This window comes from Marmota marmota, unplaced genomic scaffold, assembly GCF_001458135.2.
Source record: "Marmota marmota marmota unplaced genomic scaffold, marMar, whole genome shotgun sequence".
Taxonomy (NCBI): domain Eukaryota; kingdom Metazoa; phylum Chordata; class Mammalia; order Rodentia; family Sciuridae; genus Marmota; species Marmota marmota.
In genome coordinates this window covers 29,392,432-29,419,315 of record NW_026000016.1, presented here as the reverse complement: position 1 = coordinate 29,419,315, position 26,884 = coordinate 29,392,432, and the positions used below count along the sequence as shown (strand labels likewise).

At 33.8% G+C, this 26,884-nt stretch overlaps 1 protein-coding gene across 1 annotated transcript in view; it reads left to right on the top strand.

Moving 5' to 3' along the window:
* Positions 1–25,149, top strand: part of Rrp15 (ribosomal RNA processing 15 homolog) — a 49,821-nt gene extending 24,672 nt beyond the window's left edge. Inside the window, exon 5 of the mRNA XM_015483639.2 lies at positions 24,094–25,149. Coding sequence (XP_015339125.1) covers positions 24,094–24,237 — 144 coding nt within the window. The 3' untranslated portion in view covers positions 24,238–25,149. The remainder of the gene's footprint in view (positions 1–24,093) is intronic.
* Positions 25,150–26,884: the final 1,735 nt, after the last annotated feature.

The window sequence follows — 26,884 nt, the reverse complement described above, 5'->3', positions numbered from 1 at the left end:
TGTCCCCTGGAACCTACCGGACCCAACCCCCCCCCCCCCCCCCGCCAGAGCAATGTACTCTTTATTTGGAGATATAATGGTAGTTCTCTGTGTACTTTATTGAGGAATCTCCACACCATTTTCCCTGATGGCTAATTTTCGTTTCTACCAAAAGTGTATGGAGGTTTCCTCTTTCTTCAGATCCTCACCATCATTTGTTCTTTTTCTTTTTGAAATAGCCGTTGTAATGGGGTCTAATGGAGAGGTGGGGAAATGACTCATTGATTTTGATTAGTATTTCCCTGAGAAGTAGTGATATTGAGCAGTTTACATACATTTTGGCCATTTGTGTAACTTTTGAGAAATGTATGTTCATATAGACTATTTGTCCATTTTTAAATCAATTATTTTTATCTTACTGAGTTCCTTAGGTATTCTGGATGTTAGCCCCTCATCAAGATAAAGTTTTTCCCATTCTGTGGGGTGTCTCTTCACTCTGTTGGTTGTTTCCTTTCCAGTGCAGAAGATTTTCAGTTTGATATAATTCCATGTATCAATTTTTGTTCTTGTTTGTACTTTTGAGGCCATATCCAAAAAATCTTTGCCCAGATCAATGTCCTGAAACATTTAGCATTTTTTTTTAATAGTTACATAGTTTCAGGTCTTACATTTAGATCTGATTCATTTTGAGTTGATTTTGAATATGGGAAGAGATAGGGTTTCATTTTTTCTGCATATGGATATTTAGTTTTCCTGGCACAGATTATTGAAGAGACAGTCCTTTTCAAAGGTGCCGTAAACATATATTGGAGAAAAGATAGCCTCTTCAAAAAATGGTGCTGGAAAAACTGGATATCCATATGTAGCAAAATAAAATTAAACCCTTATTTCTCACCCTGCACAAAACTCAACATAGGTCAAGGACCTGGGCATTAGAATGGAGACCCTGCACGTATTAGAAGAAAATATAGGCCCAACTCTTAGGTTGGCTTAGGAACTGAATTTCTCAACAAGACCCTTAAAGCAGAAGAAGTAAAGTCAAGAATCAATAAATGGATGGGGCTGAGGATATAGCCCAATTGGAAGAGTGCTTGCCTCACTTGCACAAGGCTCTGGGTTTAATCCCCAGCACCCCTGCTTCACCCAAAAAAAGAATAAATGGGATGGCATCAAACTAAAAAGCTTCTTCACAGCAAAGGAAACAATCAAGAATGTGATGAAAGAGCCAAGAGAATGGGTGAAAATCTTTGCCACATGCATCTCAGATAGAGCATTAATTTCCAGGAACTCAAAATACTTAACACCAAAAAATCAAACACCCCAATAAACAAATGGGCAGTGGAACCGAACAGACTTCACAAAAGAAGAAATACAAATGATCAACAAACATGAAAAATTGTTTCAACATCTAACAATTAGAGAAATGCAAATTAAGACTATATTGAGATTTCATCTCACTCCAGCCAGAATGGCAGTTATCAAGAATACAAGTAACAATAAATGTTAGTGAGGATGTGGGGAAGAAGGTAAATTAATACATTGCTTGTGGTACTGCAAATTGATGCAGCCACTCTGGAAAGCATTTTGGAGATTCCTCAGGAAACTTGGGACCACCTTTTGACCTAGCTATCCCATTCCTCTGTATATCCAGTGGACTTAAAATCTGCATACTACAGTGATGCAGCCACATCAATGTTCATAGCAACTCAATTCACAGTAGCTAAGCTACGGAACCAACCTCGGTGCCCTTCAACAGATAAATGGATAAAGAAAATGTGGTATATATGAACACAATGGAATATTACTCAACCACAAAGAAGAATGAAGTCACGGCATTTGCTGGTAAGTGGGTGGAACTATCATGCTAAGTGAAATAAGCCAATCCTCAAAAAACAAAGACCAAATTAATGTTCTGATATGTGGATACTAACACACAATAAGGGGGAAGGGGTGGAATAAAAGTTCATTGGATTAGACAAAGGAGAATAAAGGGAAGTGGGACGGGGATAGGAATGGGAAAGACAGTAATGTAGAATGGATTGGATGTAACTTTTCTGTGTCCATATATGAATACACAACTAGTGTAGTTGTATGTCATGTACAACCACAAGAATGGGAAGTTATACTCCATATATATATATATATATATATATATATATATATATAAAATATGCCAAAATATACTCAAATGTCATGTGTATCTAAATAGAACAAATAATAAATAGACTGAACTTTTTTGACGCTTCAGCTAAGAATTGGTTGACTATAGATATGTGGACATATGTCTCATATATTTTTGTTCCATATATCTCTGTGTGTGTTTTTATGCCAGAACTATGCTATACTACTCTATCTTTGTAGTATGTTTGGAAGTCAGGTATTGTAATACCTCCAGCTTTGTTTTTTCTGGTCAGGATTGCTTTGACTCTTTAAAATCGTTTGTTACATGCAAAAAGGCATTTTTAGGATGCCTTTTCTGTTTCTTTAAAGAATGTTGTTGGTATTTTGATAGAGATTGTAGTGAATCTGTAAATATCTTTGGATAGCAGAATAGCACAGACATTTCTAACAAATTATTCCAATCCGTAAACATGAATGTCTGTCTATTGTGTGAGACTATCCTCTTCAGTTTTTTTCATGTATACCCTATAACCTTGCTTTTTAGAATTTAGCTCCTTGGTTAAATTTAAACTTATTCCTAGGTATTTTTTACTTTTTGTAGCTATTGTAATTGGAATTACTTTTATCAAGATATTTTTAATTTGGTCTAGGTGGCTTAAACATTGTTACCCTTATATTTTTTCATCTATTCCTGATTTTAATATACACAATGGTTATTTGTGGAGTAAAGTACTTAGGAACTCATATGTTAGAAAGTTTTCTTTAGGTTCAAAAGTAGTATGGTTTTTTAAAAGAACTCTTTTAGGGAAAGGCTTTTAGAAGACTTACCTATATTTATTTGGTCCTGGGGATTAAACTCAGGGACACTTAACCACTGAGCCATATCCCCAGCCCTATTTATATTTTATTTAGCGCCAGGGTCACTAAGTTGCCGAGGCTGGCTTTGAACTCGGGATCCTCTTGCCTCGGCCTCCTGAGCCACTGGGATTACAGGTTTGCACCACCATAACTGGCTGACTTAAAAGTATTTTTAAAGATGTAAGACTGATAAATTAAATTTAAGTCATGAATTACTTTATTTCTTAAAGCTGAGTCAGGTACTGCTAGGTAAAACAAAAAGGTTCATTTCAGAAGAGATAATAGCTAGTATTTATAAATAAGAAAGCCTTCAACTAGGGCTTAGGATACTTCTTGTAAGTCGTCGTCTGTAAAAATTAGCTGTTTACATATTTTATTTATTGGTAGCAATTGTATATCTGCTATCTTTATCAAATTAGACTAGATAATTGGTACAGGAGATGTATACGACTTTAATAACTATAAACATATTATGCTTTTTATGTTCACAAATTTAACAATCACATTTTTCTTTTCCTTTTCCTTTTTTAAAAAAATCTGGTGTTGCCATGCTTATGTGTAAGAGAAAGTCATTCATTGGTGAAATCACTACCCAATATGTACTTCTCAATAATTCTCATTTTTTTGTTTCTTAACCATTATATAATGTCACAATAAATCTTGTTATATATTAGTGAATAATTCTATATTATTTATATTTATGTGATATGGGACTAGTGGAAGGGAATACTGGAAAGGAGTAATTTGAATTGGAGTGAGAAAGCCTAAGAATGATTTCTAGTCCCAAAATAGAAATTTTGGACAAAAGGTTGAAATTTGGTTAAAGTTTGATTCTGTAGAATGAATCAGCCTTCCAAATAATTCATTTAGAAACAAGAAGAGGAACCCTTTGCAAAATTGTTTAATAAGTATTCTGAGTAGTTTTCTTGAAGTTAGAAGTCTTAAAGGTAGAAAAATTGTGACGTGAGGATGTTCATAGGAAGTATGATTCACAAGAGTAGTGTGCTTCAGAAAATAACTTTTGATTTTAAAATCCCATGAAAACAACATGTCGAAGGGGGAACAACCTACTGGTTCTCTAGTTTTTGTACAGCTGTCCCTCAGTATTTATGAGGATTGGTTCCAGGATCCCTGTTTATATAAAAATCCATGGATGCTCAAATTCCTTATATATAATATCATAGTATTTTAATATGACTTATATCCTCCTGTATACTTTAACCCATAGATTACTTATAATATCTAACATAATGTAAATGCTGTGTAAGTCGTGTTATAATACATCGCTCAGGGAATAATGATAAGAAAAAATGTTTATACATGTTAGGTACAGATGCATTTTGTTTTTTAAAATATTTTCAATCCACTTTTGGTGGAACTCACAGAGAGGGCTAACTGTAATTTTTTTAAATTTCTTCTTCCATGTAGGTTGGATATATATAGGGTGTTAGCTGAGAGTGGTATTGGAAACAAATATTCAGGATAAAAAAGCTGTTATCAGATTATGTGTTTTATATATTCTGTTATAGAATCTGTGCTTTATTTCTTAGGGTTTCTTGTGGGGCCAGTTTCATTAGGTAAGAGCTGTGATTAGATTTAATTATTTTTAATTAAAAGAAAGCTGAAGATTTAATTGTTTTTGAGGAAAAGAAAGAGCTGAAACCATGGAAAGATGGTTTCAGAAGAGGCTACTGCTATATTCAAAGCCGGAGGGAGACCCGAATGAAGGTTTTGAGGAAATGGAGTGGGATTGATGGTGTACAGAAGAGTTGGATTGGAGAGGAATGTTGGAGATCTAGATTGACTTGATTTTGAACTAATATGATCTTGAGGGATTTAGGAAGGAATTGAGATTGTGAGATTTACAATTTGAGAGACTCAGATATGTAACCACTTTCACCAAAATTGAGAATAGAAAGATGGAGCATGTTTGAGAGTGTACACAGTTGGAGGCAATGTCTGCTCCAGGTTGTGATCAGAAATGAAAAGGATGGCAATAAAGGTCAGATTAAAAGCAAGGGTGTTGGGAAAAGAGTGTAGGAGAACAGCATGGCCACAAGGGAGTAGACAAAAGGATGGTGTCAGAACCTGAAGAGTATTTTTCAGTAGGATCCCTGCATCTTTAAGGACAGTTAGCCTGTTTACCAAGTTAGGGGAGATGAACGGTATATTTTAGTCCCCCCCATACCCAATTAAATTTAGAAGTTTTTAGGCTTAGAGAATTAATTTTCAGTTACTTGAAGGAAGTTCCCTTACTTAGAACCTGTAATCAATCCCTCATATGAACCAAATAAGTGCCACAGCAGCCATACCAATATGTGGCAAGTCATATTGATTGATAACCTTAATATTGACCCTGAGTAATTAAAAAAAAAGTTGTATTAGGACACTGTGTAAGGAAGCAACAAAAACTTAACGTTTGGTCTAAAAAAGATTTTCATTAAATGAAGCTTAACTCTTAAATAAATATATTTGTTCCCCTATTCAAAATATGCACCTATTCAGAGGGATTTGTTGTCACGGTATATTAAAATAATCAAAAATTTATTAATATAGAGGCATTCGTGTTTTTCCTTGACCTTCATAGTTGTAATTATTCCTTTTGCTTTCTTTGAAAGCTGACTAAACTGTTAGATTTCATGGAATTTCATGCTTTCTATAAAGGCAAGACAGAAGCAAATGTAATGCATCTTAAATCTGAGTCTCAAAGGAAAATATGTTGGCTGCTGGTAGGAAAGAAGTTACTATATGTTACTTGAACTCTTGAATTACAGACTTTCTTCAAGGTTTTCATTTATCTGAAATTACTACAATAATTTTGTTGTAAGGGAAAATGCTAGCTAGTTTCTATAAGAAATCTTCATGGTTAACAGGACAACAAATTTCTGTAAGATCCCTAGGAAAAAAATGAATAGAAGAGGCTTGATGTTTATTTATTTGTTCTGATTTTGTGTATGAGCTCTTCAAATGCCAAATGTGGGTAAGTTAAGGTGCTCAGTTTCTCCTACATTTCTCTTAAATGGTAGCCTTTTAAGTTCTTCATAGAGGTGAAGGCTTAGTGGTGGGAAGGTTTTTGAAACACCTTATTAACTTATTAACCTTATTTTGAAATACCTTATTAACTTTTCAGTGTCTCATGACCCAGACTCTGAATTGCTGTGTATTTTTAAAACCATGCATTTCTCTTAGATCCATTGAAATCTTTCTCCTAAAGAGTTGGAAGCCTAGAAATGGAAAGACTTTACTTATACTTGTCTTTAGGTGTCCCCCAATGCTTTTCAGGACATAGGTTCCTTGCACATTTATGAGTGCCGAAGGCAGAGAAGGGGGTGGAGCAAGATACTCACTGTCCTTAAATTGCCCCTGTTTTGCAGGGCAGCAGTGTTTTACTCTCACATAAAAACTGCTCTAACTGGAATGTGTGGAATCCTAACTTTGTAAATAATTCAGTTTAATGTTTGTTTACCGAAAATGCCTAAATAGATAAGTTTAGACAAAAGTGAGACTCCCAAGTTTGAAATGAGAATGAATAGGATTGTACACATTGTTCTTGATGGGAACAGTTTAAAGTCAGTTTCTCATTGTATTCACTTCTTTTTAAAAATATGCTGTTTAGTTTTAATGTGGAGTAGTTTCTGATTTGAACAGTAGTTTACCAAAGGGAACTTATTTTTGGCAATATGCTACATGCAGCATTTGACATGGGAAAAATAAGGGTGTAAGTGAAGTCTAAGAAATAGCTGTATGGAGCTTCTGTAAAAAATCTTTAGTTAATAATGGTGCTGTACATTTTTTGGCCCTACATGAAGAAGTGCTGTCAAGTAGCTGCCTGTGTAGGATTTTCATTAGTGGGGTTAGGGCTTTTAAAAAAAAGAAAAAAAAAAAAAAAGAGTCCTGCACAAGTGAGTTTTATACTGCATGTTCTTACCTATGGTGAATTTTTAAAATCAAAAGAATATTATATTGTTTGCTAAAAGCCATCATTTTTTTAGTAGTAGGCAAGTGCTTTGTAAATGCTTTTAGTTACTATTAGTTTGCATTGAATATCACTAGAATAAGCTCCATATAGTTAGGGCTTATTTTTTTATCCTAACAATTTGTAGACAAAGATAAATTCTGAAGTTGGAAACCAATTTTTAAAGTGAACTCTTACTACTTTCATCTGAATTATTGGATAATCTAAAAGATCTAAAATAATTTAATAAAAATTTAGATTTGGAATGTCCTTACTCATTTTACATGCGTTGGGTCTATTAAAGCATAATTCTTAGAAAATAATGAAACTAGATTTGGGGGAACTAGAAATTTGTCCCATTTTCTCTTGTTCCCCATTTCCAGGCTATGGTTAAATTAGCTATATTACATGTGAGATTTTACTGATCAAGTCAGTGTAGTTTTAAAGTGAATGCTTTCATTCTACTTGAGTGTTCTCATCCTTATAAATAGTTTGTAGAGCATCATTAAAAAATAACAGATTTCCTAATTTGGGGATTCTGAGGAAACAGGATGATCTGGGACAATAGCAAATAAGGACAATGGGTAAAGGGGCTGGGAGGGCGCTTTTAAGTGTTTGCCTTTTGCTAGATACTATGCAAGATGCTTTATCATAATTATCAGTTGTAGAGGGTAGTAGAAGTCCCATTTTAGAGTAGAGCAAACCAAAGTTAAAATGGTCAGTCACTTACCCCATGTTACATCCATAGTATTTTGTGGATTCAGATTCAGTCTATAAGACTCCAACATTCTGTTGTAGCCATTAGTGTCTGCTGCTTAGAAAGATCTGAGGTACTTAATGTAAAGAGAATCAGTACAGAAAACTCACCCTACTCTTACCCAGGTAGGCTAGCACCATAAGGAGCCACAGTGTCACTTGCCAGGACTAGGGTAGTAAAGGGAGATAGCTTGCAGTCTGATGTTTCTTTCTTTTATTTTTTTTCCTAGTTCTCTCATCCCCTTCATTTTATGAACAATATAATGGAGCTTGATAACATTTTATAATCTTAATTTCTCAAAACTGTTACATGTAAGATTATTATAGTAAGAAATTTCGGAATTAACAAAACTTATGATCCTAATTTAGAAAATTCTTTCTGAATTCACTCTTAAAATTGGCTTTTCTAGTACTTTATTGAGGAATTAAAATTTACTAGAAATTAACTGCATCTTGTATTTAATAAATCATTTTATGCCTAGTACAAATTTTAGAATTCTCTTTATTTAGCTCCTTCATGAATTTTTTTTTTAGAGAGAATTTTTAATATTTATTTTTTAGTTATCGGCGGACAAAACATCTTTGTATGTGGTGCTGAGGATCGAACCTGGGCCGCACACATGCCAGGCGAGCACGCTGCCGCTTGAGCAATATCCCCAGCCCCTTCGTGAATATTTTTAAACAAAATTTTGAAAGAGTAGTAGTATGAATACCTGTATTTCTATTATCTAGGTTTGTTTACCCTTGTTTGTTTTTTGTTTTACATAGCTATCTGTCTGTCTTTCCATTTAGGTTTTGTTTTGGCTAATTAATTGAAGGCAGTACCCACATGCATACCAAAGATCCTCTCCTTTTAAAAATAAAAGTTTATTGAGATATGATTCACATACTACACAATTCATAAGGTTTTTATAAATGTGAGAATCAGATTCTAGGCAAGGTCCACCCACACATTGTATTGGTTTTATCTTATTTTTGTATATTTTAGACCAGTCCTTTTCAGTTTTAAGAAGACTGATTTTTTAAGGTGAAAAGCCAGTTGTCTTGAAGAATGAATAATGCATGTAGGGTTTAAATTTATCTCATAGTTTCACTATAGTGTCTTTTAACTTGGACTTGTAAACTGGAAATTGGGACTAAAACCTTGAGAATTTAGATTAAACTTTTTTTGGCATAATTATTTTATAGGTGTGGATAATTATTTCATATAAATACTGGATATTGCAGCATATCAGGAGACATTATCAAAATGTCCAATATTACAGATGCTGTTTTGTCCCTTGGTCAAAATGATAACAATAAATCAAAGTGTCCCCAACAGTTATAAGTACTTCTTGGGATGAATACCTTGGCAAGAGCAAGTGTCCCTTTCACCATCCATCTTTTGGACTTTTAGCATTAGTTATTGGTCCTTGCTAAAACACTTGAGCCTTTGGAGGATACAGAATGGTAATTTCTCGTTTTCTAATTTATTGGCTAGCATTGGTGAGGGAATGAATGAGAGTTTCAAAAAAATGGGAGTTAATGTTTCTTTTCCTTTCTATTACTATTTTCCAGAGTAAGGAGTTGGTTTTAAAGTCACCTCCAGTGCTGGCAAGAGAACCTTCCTTCCTTTGACCTTTTGTCAGTCTAAACCTTTAAAATGGATATAGGGATGTTATTCATTTAATGTTATAATCAATTACAATCATTATGCTTTTTGATGCTTAAGTTTGCAAATGTGGCTGTAGGCACACATGTAAACTGGTCTGGGCATGAGTCCAGTTTTCTTTTTTTTAATATTTATTTTTTAGTTTTTAAAAATATCTTTATTTTATTTTTATGTGGTGCTGAGGATCGAACCCAATGCCTCACACATGCCAGGTGATCATGCTACCACTTGAGCCACAACCCCAGCCCCCATGACTCCGGTTTTCTTTGAGGGCTTCATTGTTTTTGGCACAAGATGTCCTGGACAAAACCTTGTGCTTTCTGTATCCTAGACCTAAAATTATGCTTTTCTCAAGGATCCTTGGTGGGAGCAATCTATTTACTTTGAAATCTTTTGTTCAGTAAATAGAACTTAGTTTTGTTTAATTAGCATTTCATGGTATAAGAAGTACTTTTACATGTCTTCATTTAAGCTTTTTAATGAATTTGTGATATTAAGACATTGGTATCTATTTTCCAGATTAATTCACAGCTCTGCCAATTTATGTTTATAAATTTAGATTTTAATTTAGGTACTGTGTAATAAAATAGCAAGGATGTGCTTTAAGAGATTAACTTGCAGAATGTATTCTAAATATTTCTAATTTCTAATTCACTGTGAAAATGTATTGAGCGCACTTGTCAAAAGTCTCCTTGGAATGTTATATTTGGCTTTTTGGGCAGTTCAGTAAACTTTAACTTATTAACAATTCTTAAGAGAATGGAAACAATGAGGAAACTCCGTATCAAACTAATGTTTCCTGTAACTCAGTTCTATGAACCATATGTATGAAGAGCAAGTTGGAAAAGAAACCACCAAACAGAATCATTTTGAATAAGGACTTATGTGTTGAGTACATGGTAAAACCAATGGCAGAAAATTAAAACAAAAATAATTCAGTGGATTAAAAAATAAATTGACAAAAAAGCATGTTTTTCAGAAGCAAAAAACTTAGTTTTTAGAAAAAGAGAATTTTCTTGGAGAATTATATACTTTAATATATGCTTGGACTATAATTAAAGGTGGTATAATTTCAGCATTTTCTTTTTTTTTCACCTCTAGGATATTCTACTACATGTTTTTTTTTTAATTTTTTTTAGATATTGATGGACCTTTATTTTATTCATTTATTTATATGTGGTGCTAAGAATTGAACCCAGTGCTTCACACGTGTTAGGCAAGCACTCTACCATTGAGCCACAACCCCAGCCCTACTACATGGTTTTCTGATTTACTTAGATCTTACAGATTACCCATTTGAATCTGCAAACTATACAGAAATATGGAAACTACACAAATAGTTAACACAAATGAAGCCCAAGTAAACTTATTGAAATGTCTTAGAAAAGGTTAACATAAACAAATTAATACAGGGAAAAGCAAAAATGGTTTTAGAGAAATCAGTTGTTGTTTAATTGCATTGGTCTTTGAGAACCAGAGAAAAATTGAGTTTCTGTTGATATGGGGTCTTTCATATAGTCTTGATCTGTAGATTCTTTGTTGGAACTATTTTACAATCTAAGAGGGAGATTTTTCAATCCTTTATGACCAGTGTCTTGCATCATTTAAAAAAAAAGGCTACATTTCATCTGTGTTGATTTCTACCAGAATATCTTTTTTTTTTTATAATTATTTTATAAGGAAATTTTTTTTTAATATTTATTTTTTAGTTTTCGGCAGACACAACATCTTTTGTTTTTTTGTATGTGGTGCTGAGGATCGAACCGGGGCCACATGCATGCCAGGCGAGCGCGCTACCGCTTGAGCCACATCCCCAGCCCCAGAATATCTATTTTTAATGTAAAAGAGTTCCCATGTAGGCTTCATTTTACAGGAAGAATTTTCAAATAGACTTTAATCAATCAACAGGTAGATTACTAAGTACACTTGTAAATAGCTTATTAAAGATTTTAAAAACAAAGGTAATTCAGTTGAATTAACCAGTGCTAAGACTTAAATTTAGGTGAAATTAAATTGAACATTCTTCTTAGGGAAAGCAAAGAAATGAGCTAATTCTGGTTGCTGAATATAAGGTGTGATTTACTATTTATTTAGGTTTTAATTGAATTTTCCTCCATCAAAATGGAATGAGGTGTTAAGCTCTTTAATTATTTGGCATTACCAATGAATAATTCCAAACCTCTTTTTTTTCAGTATTCTTTTTAATAGTTGCCAATATATCCTCAGATTTTGAAATCGAAACAGATTAACATTTTTAAAGGTTGTCTTCATCATCAAAACTCACTGCATCTGTATGATCTTGATTATAACCAGGCCAAGGGGAGTACAATTTTATTTCTTTTATCACATGGGTTTTCTTATATTCCTACATTTAATCAGTTTTACTTTTCAGAGTCCATGTAAACACAAATATTATCTTGTTGATTGTTTTAGGTCATTGAAATCATTGCTGCCTTGCAACAACACTGAAAAACTCCCATCAGTTGATGGATTTTGATTATTGTAGTCTATACTTAAATAATAACACAAAGCTATAGTTTGGATTTGAAATATTCCCCAGAGGCCTACATGTAAAAAGACTGGTCCAGTGCAGTTAGGAAGTGGTGGGGCTTAGCTGGAAGAAGTTAGGTCATTGGGTATGTGCGCTAGAACGAAGCGTTTCCAGCCCCCTTTTTTCTCACTTTCTTTGTCTCCCTGCTGCCAGGAGGCGAGCAGTTTCCTCCCACATGGGCTCCCTGTATGATATTGTCTTGCCAAGGGTCTAATAACAACAAAGCCAACTGACTGGGTTGAAACCTCTAAATCCATTAACCAAAGTAAACCTTTCCTCCTTATAATTGTTTATCTTATATATTTTATCACAGTAATGAAAAGCTGATGTATACAGCTTCCATCTAAGGGAAGTACATACCTATTTGTAACGTGTATAATATGGCTAACTATATTTAACATTATGTTTAGTCCAGGTTAACAAGTTTCCCATTTCTTTTGAGTTCTGAACCTCCAGAATTTCCTGATTTATGTTGTTGGACTTGATGGGTTGATATTCCAATTTAGAATTCTCTTGATTTTTATTCCTGTTGTAAAAATGATACATCAAATTAATGCTACTTTTAGAAAAAGGGGTTGGGAGGGAGGAAGGACAGGAAAGGGGGTGGAAAATCATGCTATATGTGTATTAAAACAGAATTTCACCTTTATATTACAAAATACCAATCAAAAGTAAGTAAATATAAGAAAGATGAGTAGAGGAAAGAAAATGTGAGATAGAGGTGGCAAAGGGTAGGAGAATGGGGATTGAAATTGAATTCTGTGAATTTATGATTTTGTCAAAATGAACTCAGCTTACTATGTGTAACTATAATGCTCTAAAAAACAAACAAAAAACCCCAATTGATACTACTTACATGTTACAAATGAAGCCAAATCCCCTTTATTGTCATGTCTTAACATTTAATAACATTTATTCAGTGATCACCCTAAGCAAGCTTTTCCAAAGAAAGTCATATGTAGAGTTGGCCTGACACTTTTTCCTGTTGTTTTATTAATCTTGGTCTACCTTTTCTTTGTGGTTGTGCTAAGTATTATGCTCAGTAGTAGATCATGTTTACATATAAATCGAAATTAGTAAATCTAATGGATAATATAATTTACTCAAGTTGCAACTTCTATAGAAATCATCATAAACATATTCAGACATTTTTCGTGTAGATTAGTATTAGTTCTCTGTAGGTAATAAAGTACAAGAGGTGATAAAGAAATACGTTGTTTTATCATTGATTCAGTTTTGGAACAGTGTTGAACTATGAGAAGAATTATGATTCTTTGGAATCAGATTGTTCTGGTTTTGAGTACTGACTCAGCCATTTATTTATATTAGCTGTGGAGTTGAATACATTACTTCTTTCTTTTCTCCTTTTTTGTTTATTTATATATGGCAGCAGAATGCATTATAATACCTACTACACATATAGAGCACAACTTTTCATATCTCTGGTATATACAAAGTATGTTCACACCAATTCATGTCTTCATACATGTACTTTGGATAATAATGACCATCACATTGCACCATCATTTCTAATCCCATGCCCCCTTTCTTCCTCTGCTCTATCTAGAGTTTGTCTATTCCTCCAATGTTCCCTCTCCCTATCCCACTATGAATCAGCCTTCTTATATCAGCTATTCTGGGTCTCTTATTTTTCCAGATGAATTTCATGATTTTTTTTTATTTCTATGAGGAATGTCATTGGGATTTTAATCAGAATTGCATTAAATCTTTATATTGCTTTTGGAAGTAAGGTCATTTTGATAATATTAATTCTGCCTATTCAAGAGCAAGGTAGATCTTTCCATCTTCTAAGGTATTCTTTGACTTCTTTCTTTAGGGTTCTGTAATTTTCATTATCTAGATCTCTTTTGTTAGGTTAATTCCCAAGTTTTTTTTTTTTTTTTTTTTTGAGGCTATTGTAAATGGGACAGTTTTCCTCATTTCCCTTTCTGAGGATTTGTCACTGATATACAGAAATGCCTTTGATTTTGGGGTGTTGATTTTATATCCTGCTACTTGCTGAATTCATTTACTAGTTCTAGAAGTTTTCTGGTGGAGCTTTTAGGGTCTTCTAGGTATAGAATCATATCATCAGCATATAGTGCCAATTTGAGTTCTTCTTTTTCTATGTGTATCCCTTTAATTTATTTTGTCTAATTGCTCAGGCTAGTGTTTCAAGAACTATGTTAAATAGAAGTGGTGAAAGAGGGCATCCCTGTCTTGTTCCATTTTTTAGAGGGAATGCCTTCAATTTTTCTCCATTATGTCTTGTTCCATTTTTTAGAGGGAATGCCTTCAGTTTTTCTCCATTTAGAATGATCTTAGCCTGTGGCTTAGCAAAGTTAGCCTTTATGATATTGAGATAGGTTCCAGTTATCCCTAATTTTTCTAGTGTTTTGAACATAAAGGGGTGCTGTTTTTTGTCACATGTTTTTTCTATGTCTATTGAGATGATCATATGATTCTTATCTAGGATGAATCCCACTTGATTGTGGTATGTGATATTTTTATATGTTTTTGTATTCGATTTGCCAGAATTTTATTGAGAATTTTTGCATCTATGTTCATTAGAGATATTGGTCTGAAGTTTTAATTCTTTGATGTGTCTTTGCCTGGATTTGAAATCAGGATGATATTGACCTCATAGAATGAATTTGGAAGTGCTCCTTCTTTTTCTATTTCCTGAAATAAATTGGAGAGTATTGGTATTAGTTCTTTAAAGGTCTTGTAGAGTTTGGCTTTGTATCCATCCGGTCTTGTGCTTTCCTGGGTTGGTAGACTTTTGATGGCATCTTCTGTTTCGTCACTTGAAATTGATCTGTTTAAATTGTGTATGTCATCCTGATTCAATTTGGGCAAATCATATGACTCTAGAAATTTGTCAATGCCTTTTATATTTTCTATTTTATTGTGTACAAGTTTTTAAAATAATTTCTAATTATCTTCTGTATTTCTGTAGTGTCTGTTGTGATATTTCCTTTTTCATCATGTATATTAGTGATTGGAGTTTTCTCTTTCCTTCGTTAGCATTTCTCTCTCCTTCATAGCCTAACTGTTTGTCAATTTTATTTATTTTTTCAAAGAATCAACTTTTCTGTCAATTTTTTAAATTGTTTCTTTTGTTTCAATTTCCTTGATTCAGCTCTGATTTTAATTATTTCCTGTCTTCTGCTTTTGGTGTTGATTTGTTCTTCTTTTCCTAGGGCTTTGAGATGTAATGTTAAGTCATTTATTGACTTTTTCTTCTTCTTTTAACTCCATGCAATGAACTTTCCTCTTAGAACTGCTTTCATAGTGTCCTAGAGATTCCGATATGTTGTATCTGCATTCTCATTCACCTCTAAAATTTTTTTAATTTCCTCCTTGTTGTCTTCTCCAACCCATTGTTCATTCAGTAGCATATTATTTAGTCTTCATGTGTTGGAGTGGATTTTATTTCTTATTTTATTGTTGATGTCTAATTTCATTACATTATGATCTGATAGAATGCAGGGTAGTAGCTCTACTTTTTTATATTTGCTAAGAGTTGCTTTGTGGCATAGTATACAGTCTATTTTAGAAAAGGATCCATGTGCTGCTGAGAAGATAGTGTATTCTCTCATTGAAGGATGAAATATTCTAAATATGTCAGTTAAGTCTAAGTTATTGATTGTATTATTGAGTTTTATAGTTTCTTTGTTCAGCTTTTGTTTGGAAGATCTAGTGATGAAAGAGGTGTGTTAAAGTCACCCAAAATTGTTATGTTGTGGTCTACTTGATTCTTGAACTTCAGAAGAGTTCATTTGATGAACATAGATGCTCCATTGTTTGGGGCATATATATTTATAATTGTTTAGTCTTGTTGGTGTATGGTTCCCTTGATCAGTATTGCAGTGTCCTTCTTTATCCTTTTTGATTGACTTTAGTTTGAAGTCTACTTTATTTCAAATGAGGATGGAAACTCCCTGCTTTCTAACCCCTGCTTTCTTCTGCAGTCCATGTGAGTGGTATGATTTTTTCCAATCTTTCACCTTCAGTCCGTGGATTTCTTTTCCTATGAGATGTGTCTCTTGGAGACAGCACATTGTTGGCTCTTTTTTTATTTTTTTCCATCCAATCTGCTAGTCTATGTCTTGTGATTGGTGAGTTTAGGTCATTGACATTCAGGGTTATTATTGAGATACAATTTGTATTCCCAGCCATTTGTGTTTATTTTTGCTATTTAACGTGACTTGGTTTCTTGTCTGATTAGATTTTTCTTTTTAGTATAATCCTTCCCTCTGCTGATTTTCATCATTGTTTTTCATTTCCTCCTTTTTGGAATATTTTGCTGAGGATGTTCTGTAGTGCAGTCTTTCTAGTTGTAAATTCTTTTAACTTTTGTTATCGTGGAAGGTTTTTATTTCATCATCAAATCTAATGCTTAGTTTTGCTGGATATAAGATTCTTGGTTGATACCCATTTTCTTTTTGTTTTGTCAATTTTTTAAATACCTTTGTATATGTTGTTCCACGATCTCCTGGCTTTGAGGGTTTGGGCTGAAAAGTCTGCTGAGATACGAATTGGTCTCCCCCCTCTATGTGATCTGATTCCTCTCTCTTGCGGCTTTTAAGATTCTGTTCTTATTCTGTATGCTAGGCATTTTCATTATAATGTACCTTGGTTTAGATCTGTTGTTTCTTTGTACATTTGTTGTTCTGTAAGCCTGTTGTATTTGGTTTTCCAATTTGTTCTTCTTGCTTGGGAAATTTTCTGATATTATCTCAGTGAAGAGATTGTGCATTCCTTTGGTTTGAAACTATGTGCCTTCCTGTATCCCAATAACTCTTAGATTTGGTCTTTTGATGCTTTCCCATAATTCTTGGTTGTTCTATTCATGGTTTCTTACTCTTCACTGTGTGATCAGCTTTATTTTCCAGTTTATATACTTTGTCTTCATTATGTGACTTTCTTTCTTCCAAGTGATCTAGTCTTTTGGTTATGCTTTCTATTGAGTTTTATATTTTATTTATTCTTCATTTCATGGATTTCTGAGTGGTTTTTTTTTTTTTTTTTTCAGAGTCTCTCTCTTGAAGTAATCTTTTGCTACCTGTATTTGCTCTCTTATCTCATTGTTGGAGTGATCAATTTTTGCCTGTATTTGCTCATTTAGGTCATTCTTTAATTCACAGATCATTTTAATCATGAACCTTCTGAACTCCTTCTTTGACATTTTGTCAACTTTGCTATCCATGGGTTCTGTTATTATAGTGTCCTGGTTTGTTTGGGGCACTTTTCTCCCTTGTTTTTTCATGTTGTCTATGTGTCTTCCTTTCTTGTAGTATGAATCTGAGATATTAATAGTTTCTTCATTATATTCTTGTAGTACCTGTGCAGATTGTCTGTACCTTACCATGATGTTTCCCTTCCAAACCCTGCTGGTGTCCCTCAATGTATGCTACTGCATTTAAAGATGGTGACGGCAATAGCCAAAGTAGCTTGAGATAATAGTTAAGGTGCCCCAAGATGGAAGCAATGTCTTACAGAGTTGGGACTAAAAGGATGGGCTTCACACTCCCTTTGCTAAGATGCAGCTGCTTGTAGGTCCTGTCTGTTGTCAAAAAGTTAGGGGCTACCGTATGCAGAAGGCTATGGTGATGACCGCAATGTCCCAAGATGGAAGTGAGTTAGGCTTAGGCTCCCAGGTTGTGTGTGGGGGGTGTGGTGAACTGGGACCTACCCTGGACCTGGGTACTGTGCAAGTTGGTGTGGTCAGATCTGGGCCGAGGCTAGGCTCAGGTGGGTGCCTGTTGGAGGGGTGGACCCAGGCCTTCTGTGAGCCTGGGTCCCACACGGCTGGTGTGGATGGATCTAGACCAGGGGGCTTGACCTCCCGTGGTAGTCGCTAGTCAGAAGAGGCGGTCCTGTGCCAGAGGCTAGGCTGTGGTGGGTGTCTGCCCCGCCAGTGGAGGGGTGGCCCAGGGCATACTGTGAGCCTGGGTCCTGCACGGGCTGGTGTGGTCTGTCTCTGAATATGTTACTTCTTTGAGTCTTATATGAGAATAATAATTGCCATATGACTAGGACTTGTAAGAGAATTATAAATAAAATAGTGTTAGGTACATGCCATATATAGTATAATTCAGGTTTTGTTACCTTTTTCATAGAAGACTAAGAAAGTACAGTACAATCATTATGGTTAAAAAAAAATAGTAGGATTTCTTGGGAGCTTTTGGGGGGTGAGTGGGGGTGGGAGGATATCTTAGAGGAGATTTGGGAAACTTGAGATTGTAGAAATTATCTAGCTATACTTTTTTCCTTTTGTTTTTAGCAGCTCCCTTACTGCAATCTGTTGAGGGTCAGCCCTTGACACATTTATTTTAAAAAAAAAAAAAAGACAAATAAATTGATGCTTTACTTATTCATATAATCTTAATAGCAACTTTTTGCCTACCCCCCCAAAAAAGGTTATTTTTTTAAAAAGCTGTTTTCTGCCTGATTCTGCCCACTCTGTACAGCTGCTACTCCCAGGAGAAACCACTACTTACTTTTAAATCTAGACCTGTTGGTATTTATACTTCTCTCTATTCCAAACTAACGTGTATGTGGTCATATCTGTGGAGCCATTGATTTCAAGTATTATTTATTGAATTCCTATATTATGGTGGGCAAAGATTTAGTTCTCTTACATAGTCTGTCTCCTTGCCCCTGTCCTCTCAATATAATTAGTTTTTAATTATTTGTTAAATTGGTTTCAAATATTCATTATTATTTCTGTGTATTATTTATCACCGAACGTTGTAATGTTTCTATTTTTTCCTGAAATTAATTGCTTGATTTTTCATGTTTAATTTTCTTAGTATGCTTTTCAAATCAAATTCCTCAAGTAATGCATCTATTATAATTATTTTCTCTGAGACAGTCTTTCTCCTAGAAGCCTCCATTCTTCTTTGGATGATTGGTCTCTTGGTTTACTCCACAGTTGTCATTCTGGGATAAACTTCCTGTGATATTTTGAATTTCTTCAGATTGATTTCCCTTTCTTAATTTTTATATCTTCTTTTCTCTGTTTACATGAATGTTTTTGTTAAATCATCTCCCAGTGGTTTTGTCAAGTTACAGTGATGATACAACAGCCTATGGTTTTCAGCATCCCTTCCCTTGAAGTCAACACAAGTGCAGGTTGCTCTTTATGCCTGATACATAACTATCATTCTGAGGTTTCTCTTCTGTGTGATCCTGGAGATTCCCTTCCCTTTCTTGTGTTGGATCTTTATTTTTCTAAGTTATTGTCCTTTGGTACTCCATCTTTTTATAGCGAACATCCTCAGTTTTCCTGAGAAGCTATATTTAAATTAAATTTGGATTGGAGGGGGCTCTTGTTTGCAGTTACCCCGATTTTATCGTTACATTTTAATAATAGTGTGTCTTGAGTATTGAATTTCAAATTGGAGATTATTTTCTTTTGGCATTTCCAAAACATTTGTGTATGGCGTTTTTGCTTTTAGAGCAGCTATTAAAAACTTTGAATGTATTCTGATTCCTGATTAATTTTTATGTATGTGACTTCTTTGTTTTCTTCCTAGAAGTTTATAGGATATTTCCCATTGTCCTAAGGTTTTATGATGATGTCTTTAATATGGCTCTTTTTATTTCGTGTGTTGGTATTCCAGGGCTCTTTTCAATTTGGAAGAGTTTGTTCTTCATTATGGGAATTTTTGTTTTATTCATTCCTTCATTTCCTCCCATTCATTTTTGCTCTTTTGTAGAACTCCCATTATTTGTATATTGAACCTCATTGATTGGTCCTCTAGTTATCTTACTCCATGTTTTATTATTTTTCTTTTCACTTTGTTTTGTGAAGAATTCCTCACCTCCGTCTTATCACTGTTGTGCCAAGTTTTTTTATTTCTGCCATAGTGTTTTCAATTTCAAGCTCTTTGTTATTCTCTTAATGTTTATTTTAAAATAGTAATTGTTCTTGTTTTACGGATGCAATATATTCTCCTAAATCTTTGAGAATATTAATTATATTTCCCTTTAAATGTTCTTTTTCAAATTGTTTTCCCTACATATTGGTTTTCTGTTTTTGCATTGTTTGTTGCTTTCTAGCTTCTTCAATGATAATAATCCTTAGTTAGTTGTCCATGATTAGTTAGAACCAGTAGTCCTAAAAATGCAATTAGAAGCTGTGAGCATGTGGATATTGTCCATTTTAAACTTCACTGTAGAATTCTCAGGATGAACATTTTATTGGTGACTAGACAGATTTTTCTATAGAATACTACTGTTCTTTACTGGGAGGAAAAAGGTCTACCTGTCCGCATTTTGGGAGCTCATTGTTACAAGGGAGCTGGAATTCATTTTGGGGGTGAGTGTGTGATCTGATCCCATTTTCAATATTGTGCCTATACCATGATTTGTGCTGGTCCATCATATCTCCAGATGGTTAAACCTCTAGTTTTCTGCCAGGTTAATGTGAGAAATACCTAGAGACCAAATTCAAAGCACAGCTTTCACTCAGTTCTCTTTATTTTGGTCCCTCCACTCCAATCCTTACTTCCAGAAGTGCCAGTTACTGTTTTGCAGATTCTTCAGTGTAAATAGGGGTGATTGTCAGCTTTACATTTTACCATCTTAAGAGTCACCTAACTTGCATTTGTGTGTGTGTGTGTGTGCGCGTGCGCGCGTGCTGCTGGGGATTAAACCCAGGGCCTTGTGTTTGCAAAGCAAGCACTCTACCAGCTGAGCTATATCCCCAGCCCTGACCTTTCTTGCATTTATTGAGTTTCTTGTAGTCCATCTACTTCCCCTCCTTCTTTTTTGGGGGGCAGGTGAGGGAATGTGCTGGAAATAGAATGCAGGACCTCTCACATGCTAGACAAGTGCTCTCACATGGAGCTGCATCCTCATCCCTGGTTCATCTCCTTAAATTGTGTTGCTGTTCTCTCTTCTGATCTTGTACTTGTTGATACCAGTGGAGTGTCTAGTTGGGGTCCAGGTTTTTGGCATCTTGAACATCCGGAAGAAACAGCATAGGTTTAGTGATAAGTGAAAGTAACACTACATAAAGTAGGGCAGCATGGGTCCAGAGTGTGGCTCAAGACTGATGTCTGGGTAAGCCTTGTCTTACAGGCTGGCCTGTGCCTCAGTCTCCCCTCTGCAGGGACCTGATCAAAGTCCCATTTGTTTCCATGGGTTACTTTATTTTTGCCTAATTAGAATACCAAACCTGTGGCAGGAGTTGTGTTGGAAGTTGTCTTGGTAATGGAACTTACCCCAAACAGGGACTCATCTCCCTGCTTTATACTCCAGCTGGCATTTTCTTGTACCCTGCTTCTGCCACCTTGATGTCCCAAAACTTATACCTCATTGTGAGTTATACCTTTGAAACAGGTTGCTTTTCTTTAGTTTTTCTGTTTACTGAAGTTGAGCAAGCCTACTTATTTATGTTCAAACTGTCATTTCAAGATGACTCTTTTTCCTTGCTGTATATTTCTTTAGCAGATGTATGCATTAAAAATTGAAGTTGTCTTTTTAAAAAGTTTTCTTTCTTGAGTTGCCATGTTGACAGATGTTATATAGAATATCTGTTATTAAGATATGGTAATCTACACTTGTTTTTAGTAAATTTTATGTTGTCTGTTTTTTCTCCAATTTGTTGCTTCACAGTGTAAAAACACCACTGTAACGATAGCTTGAGTTATGGCCCTACTTAAGGCATACAGAGCTGAGTCTAATACTGATATCCAAAATCTAATGTTGGGTTTTCTAAAATCTTTCTCTCTTGGCCATAAATGTATTTGGTCTTACAGCAATGAATGGAAACTGTCACTAAGAAATATTTCTCTTTTTATAGACTGGTTATTCTTAGGCTTTAGCATATATCAGAATCACTGGATATCTTGAAGAAAGAGATCTCTGTACCCAATCCCCGTGGATTTCTGATTCAGTAGGTCTGGAATGAAGCTGCGATTTAGAACTTCTAACAGGTTTCCAAGTGATACTGGTGATCACACTTTAAAAATCACTGATATACACTATTAATTGCCTGAATTGCAAAAAAATAAGAACATTGCCAAGATCCTCCTGTGAAGATCTACTGAATTGTTACATTTCATACTGATCTTTGAGAGAAACTTTGGGTTTATTCTGTTATTTCTCTTATTGCCTAAACTATATGAATGTTTACAGGAATGGCCTTCTGAGACATGTGAGACAGTTTATCCCACCATTTTAATTATTCCTTTCCTTGGGGCTAGTATTTTTTCTTTTTGAACTACTTGTTTTTTTTTTAAAATATCTTTATTTTATTTTTATGTGGTGCTGCGAATTGAACCCAGTGCCTCATGCATGCTAGGCGAGTGCACTACCACTTGCACCACATCTCCAGCCCATGAACTACTTGTTTAAAGTTTTATCTGACATCTTCCCTCCGTCTCTTCCCTTTCTTATTAATTCTTTTGTTTTCTATAGCTTTTCTGGTGCTAGAAGAGTAACTTAGTGTCAATTAAAGGTTTGCTCTTAGAGGGAGCCCTCATGTAGAAATGTTGCATTTATACCAGTCATGTGATAACATGTTGATAGCATGTTGGGTATAGTTGACCAGACTTGGAGACTTAAAACATTGAGATTGGGCATGTTCATATGTAAACACAGATATCAAAGTCAGGACAAGTCTTTGCTAGTGAGAAATTTTGGATATGGCTATACATTTTTAAGAATTTAATTGAAAGCTTTGAATTGTTAATTTGACAGGTTAGGTCTTATAATTGTTGGTTATAAGTAGATCTCGACTGGAACAGCTCTTTCTCTTATTTAAGATGAGAAACTTGGCAAAGAAAATGGCTTAAATTAAATTAGAGAAAATGGCCTTTTATCCAGTGAAATAGTTTCATCAAAGAGAAGCAGAATTTCAGTTTTACGAATATAGATTTGATTTTATAGAAATAAGTGATGGACAGGTGTTAAAATATTCCAGAAGGAGAGTTCTAAGTTACCTTTCTTCTTTATTGTTCTCCTACCAGTGTGGCAGGATAAACACTAGTACCATTTTATTGTTGATTTTTATAAGTAGCACTGATTTTGTTTATGTTGGTTAAGTTTTAGTATAAAGTGGGCTGATACTTGACATACAAAGTCAATTCTAAAACTTTACTCATCCAGTCTTTGGGTTTTATTTAGGCACAAGCTCTACTTTATTGCTTGATCCTAGGATATAGGAGTGAGCTAGTAGGACATTTTTAATCTCTTGTAATCTAATAGATGTCTTTAATATCTTCTCTTGAAAATTGCTTCTTGCATGACTAATAACCCCTGTAAAGATAACAACGTTATTTTCTAGCAAAAATTCATGTATAATTAAGACTTAGAATTTTCTTTCATACTTAAATTTTTCCAAAATTGTGTGCTTCTATAAATGGGATTTGCAGACTGTTAGCTCTATGAAGACAGGGATTTTGCTTTGATCATTACTGTATTTCTGACATGAAGAACAGTGCTTGCTAACACAGTTCTTAATATTTGTGAAAAGAATGAAAAATTTTATAGCTTAGAGTGCTGCCTATATTGTAATACTTAATACCACAAGGTGGTACTATTGTACCATGAAATGAAGGCCTGTAATTCCTAGGCTCTCTTATGTATTACTAAATTCTACCACTAAATAAAATGGATGACTACTTACATGTTTATTGCCTACTTCAGTTATTTATAGTTGTAGCGTGTGATTCGTCTTTCATTACATGGTGGGGTCAGGGAGTGACATTATTTCCTAAATAAAGAATAATTGGTTTAAATTTTTATAAAATGTTAAGTGAAATAGCAATCATAAAAATGTAGCCTAGTACTGAGATTAGATTACTTTTTTACCTTTATTTTGGGCAAAAGTGTTTCTTAAATGTCTGTTTATATTGAAATAATCTGCCAAGAATTTTTAATAAATTATCACTGAAGGTTAAATAATATGCAAGTTTGCTTTTGTTTTCAAAAGATTTTAAAAATTGATACCAAACCTGGATTTGACAGTATTGTTGTCTCCACTCCAAAAAATTTTTTACTTCGCTTCCATTTTTCTTTTTGGGGTACTAAAATATGTCATTTTATTAATATATAGCTGTTTGTTATATTTTTATATATACCTATATAACTGTATTGTAAAACTAAAGTCAATTTATGAATTATCTTGGTTTCACTTCTATTGTAGAACCAATTATTAATGATTGAATTGATTTCTGACTATTTTGGTTCTTTGATTTTCCTTAGACTGAAATCAAATCAGAAGATGGCCCAGGTTGGACAATTCTGCGTGATGATTTCATGATGGGTGCGTCTATGAAAGACTGGGACAAGGAAAGCGATGGGCCAGATAACAGCAGACCAGGATCTGCAAGTGACTCTGACACATAAAGCAGTCTATAGGAAGCAATATTTGCAGTAATTTAATTTTTTCTAGAAAAATACTTTATCCTGTGACAACTGGGGAATTATAAGGATAGCATTTGGAAGGTGGGGGGTCCCAAAGAATTTTAGCAGCTTTGGTGTTTCCTCTTTTCACATAAATTTTGTTAAAATTATATTTTCAACTCCACATAATTTAAAGCATTTTTCCTCAAAACATTTGTTAAAGAGAAATATTATTTCTATTTGACCACCATTTTTCTGGGATCATTACATATATACACATATTGATCATGTCTATTGGTATATTGTTTTAATATCACCAGTGTTTGTAGAAATGTATTATCAATTCATAATTAAAATTAATACTTTAAAGTTCATAATCCTGCCTTCTAACTCATAGATCTGTGTAGTTCAGGGGAATAATTTGTGACACCTTTTTTTTGTTGTTCAGCTGTTGAGGAAAAAAAAAAAACCTATGCTGTATTTAAAATTACATTATTTCTGACATGGGGTGTTGTTGGTATTTAGATAAGCTGGAATGTGCAATTTAAGATATACTGGATTGCCACTTTTTACCTCCTTTTGTATACTGAATAATATAAAGACATTTTTAAGTGTTAGATTACTTTTGCATGAGAGTACTGAGGTGGAAATTCTTGTGTATTTTTTTAATAATTAAACATAATTTGTTAGGAAGCTTATTGGACATGTTTTAGTGTCTCCTTTCTATCTGTCTCTCTCCTTTTTCTCTCTTTGCCTTGAACAATTTAGTTAGTATAAATTCTTTCATGGACTACTTGTGAGTAGTCAGAGAAGAGTCAGAAAACAAGTAATCTGCATCAGATACTGCATCTAATTTGAGACTTGGCTCCGTATCATCTTGAAGGTAATTACATTGGATGACTTTCATATCTGGTTGTTAAAAAGAGAAAAGTAAAACTGTTTATTAATTATCATTTCTGTGAAACTTGGCCCAAGATATAAAGTTTGTAAGAGAATTTGATAAATCTGATATATTCCTTTCTGAAAAGGATCCATCCCTTTCCTCAGTTTGCCATAGTAAAAATAGTTTCCTCCTCTCCCCACAATTATACACACTTGCATTGATTTATATATTCAAGGACAATCCTATACCAATCACAATGTGCCAGAGTAGAGGTGTTTATATTTTCAAACAAGTATTATATGACTAAAGTTAAGTTAGCTCATGGCTTGGTATTTGTTATCATAAAGGAAAGTATACACTGATGGTTAAAACAGCAAAGCTCAAAATGCAGTTTTGAATTTATCTCGACTTTTAAACTTTAGTGTCTTATTAAATCATAGAGCTTCCATTTTGTTATTTTAATATAAGTAAATATGAACCAAAAATTCTTAGTAGTAATGTAGGAATGCTTAATATACCAATATAACTTTAACACAGAATAAATATTTCAATATACTCTACAGTTAATTTTGAAAAAAAAATAGTGCAACACTTGTAAACTTCTGTTCCCAGAACTAGAGATTATACTATATTGTCTTTTATTAAACTTGTTTTTAGGTCATACTAAATTTTTTTCAAAAATTTTTCTGAATAGCACATTCAAATGATAAAAATGGTAAATAGCTTTTTCTTTACTAATTGCTTTAAAACATACATGCTTATAATCCTTTGTTTAATTTAGAAAAATTGAACAAGGCTTTCAAATTGGAAGTAATAAGAGTATTTTCAGATTTTCTTCATTTCAATTTGAAAATAAAATTGAGGTGCTTGGGTAAGGGGGGAAGTTTCTTGTTAGAAGGCTATGAAAAAAAAATTATATAGATGAAATGTCTTCTGTATGTTAATATTTCTGCATATTGGCTATAAATATTTAAGCAAAAATCACTGTATAAATATGAATCTAAAGATGGGCATGTTTAGAAACCAAGTGTGAACTATAGATGGGTGTTTTAAATAGTCTAGCTCTGTCACCTATACTCATATTACTTTGTATTACAACCTTTAAATTCTTCTGGTGTCAGTTAGATGAAGAATTCTGTGTCTGTTAATCTTTCTACATTATCTTTGAATTCTGTAAAGAAGGGAAAGAGAAAGAACTGTAATCCCATTCTACCTCTCCTTCATTTATCTAAACATAACAATATTAGGATTTTATTTTGGGTAACTAGAGTAATATAGTAAAGAAATTACTTTTCTCTTTTTAGAAAGAGCTATGCAAAATAGAAGCCAATAATTTAAAGGTATTATTACCTGGTCTGAATATTTAGATGATTGGGGTTAATATTTACACTGGTTATGGTTTCTAAGCATTGAAATTTGAAAATCAAAAGTGGTACTTGTTTAGGACTGAAAATAACTTAGAATCATTGTAGGTTAGCACTTTAGGGTAAAAGTTCAGAACATGAAATTGTAGTATTTACTTTATTTTCAGGGTACCTAGAATTCTTCATGGCTCAATAATTATTTCACTGATTCCAAAATATTCCTTTAAAACTCTTAGATGGAATAGTTCAGAAGCTTACCTTCAGTACTAGGAGTCTAATATGACTCATTAAAAGGTTCTGGAAGGCTTGAGGGCAAGTCCGAGTTCTTTAAAATATTTTGTCTTTTAAAACATGGGTGAAGAAAGAGGTGTATAAGTTTGGGAAACCTCTTAAGGCTTTTTAA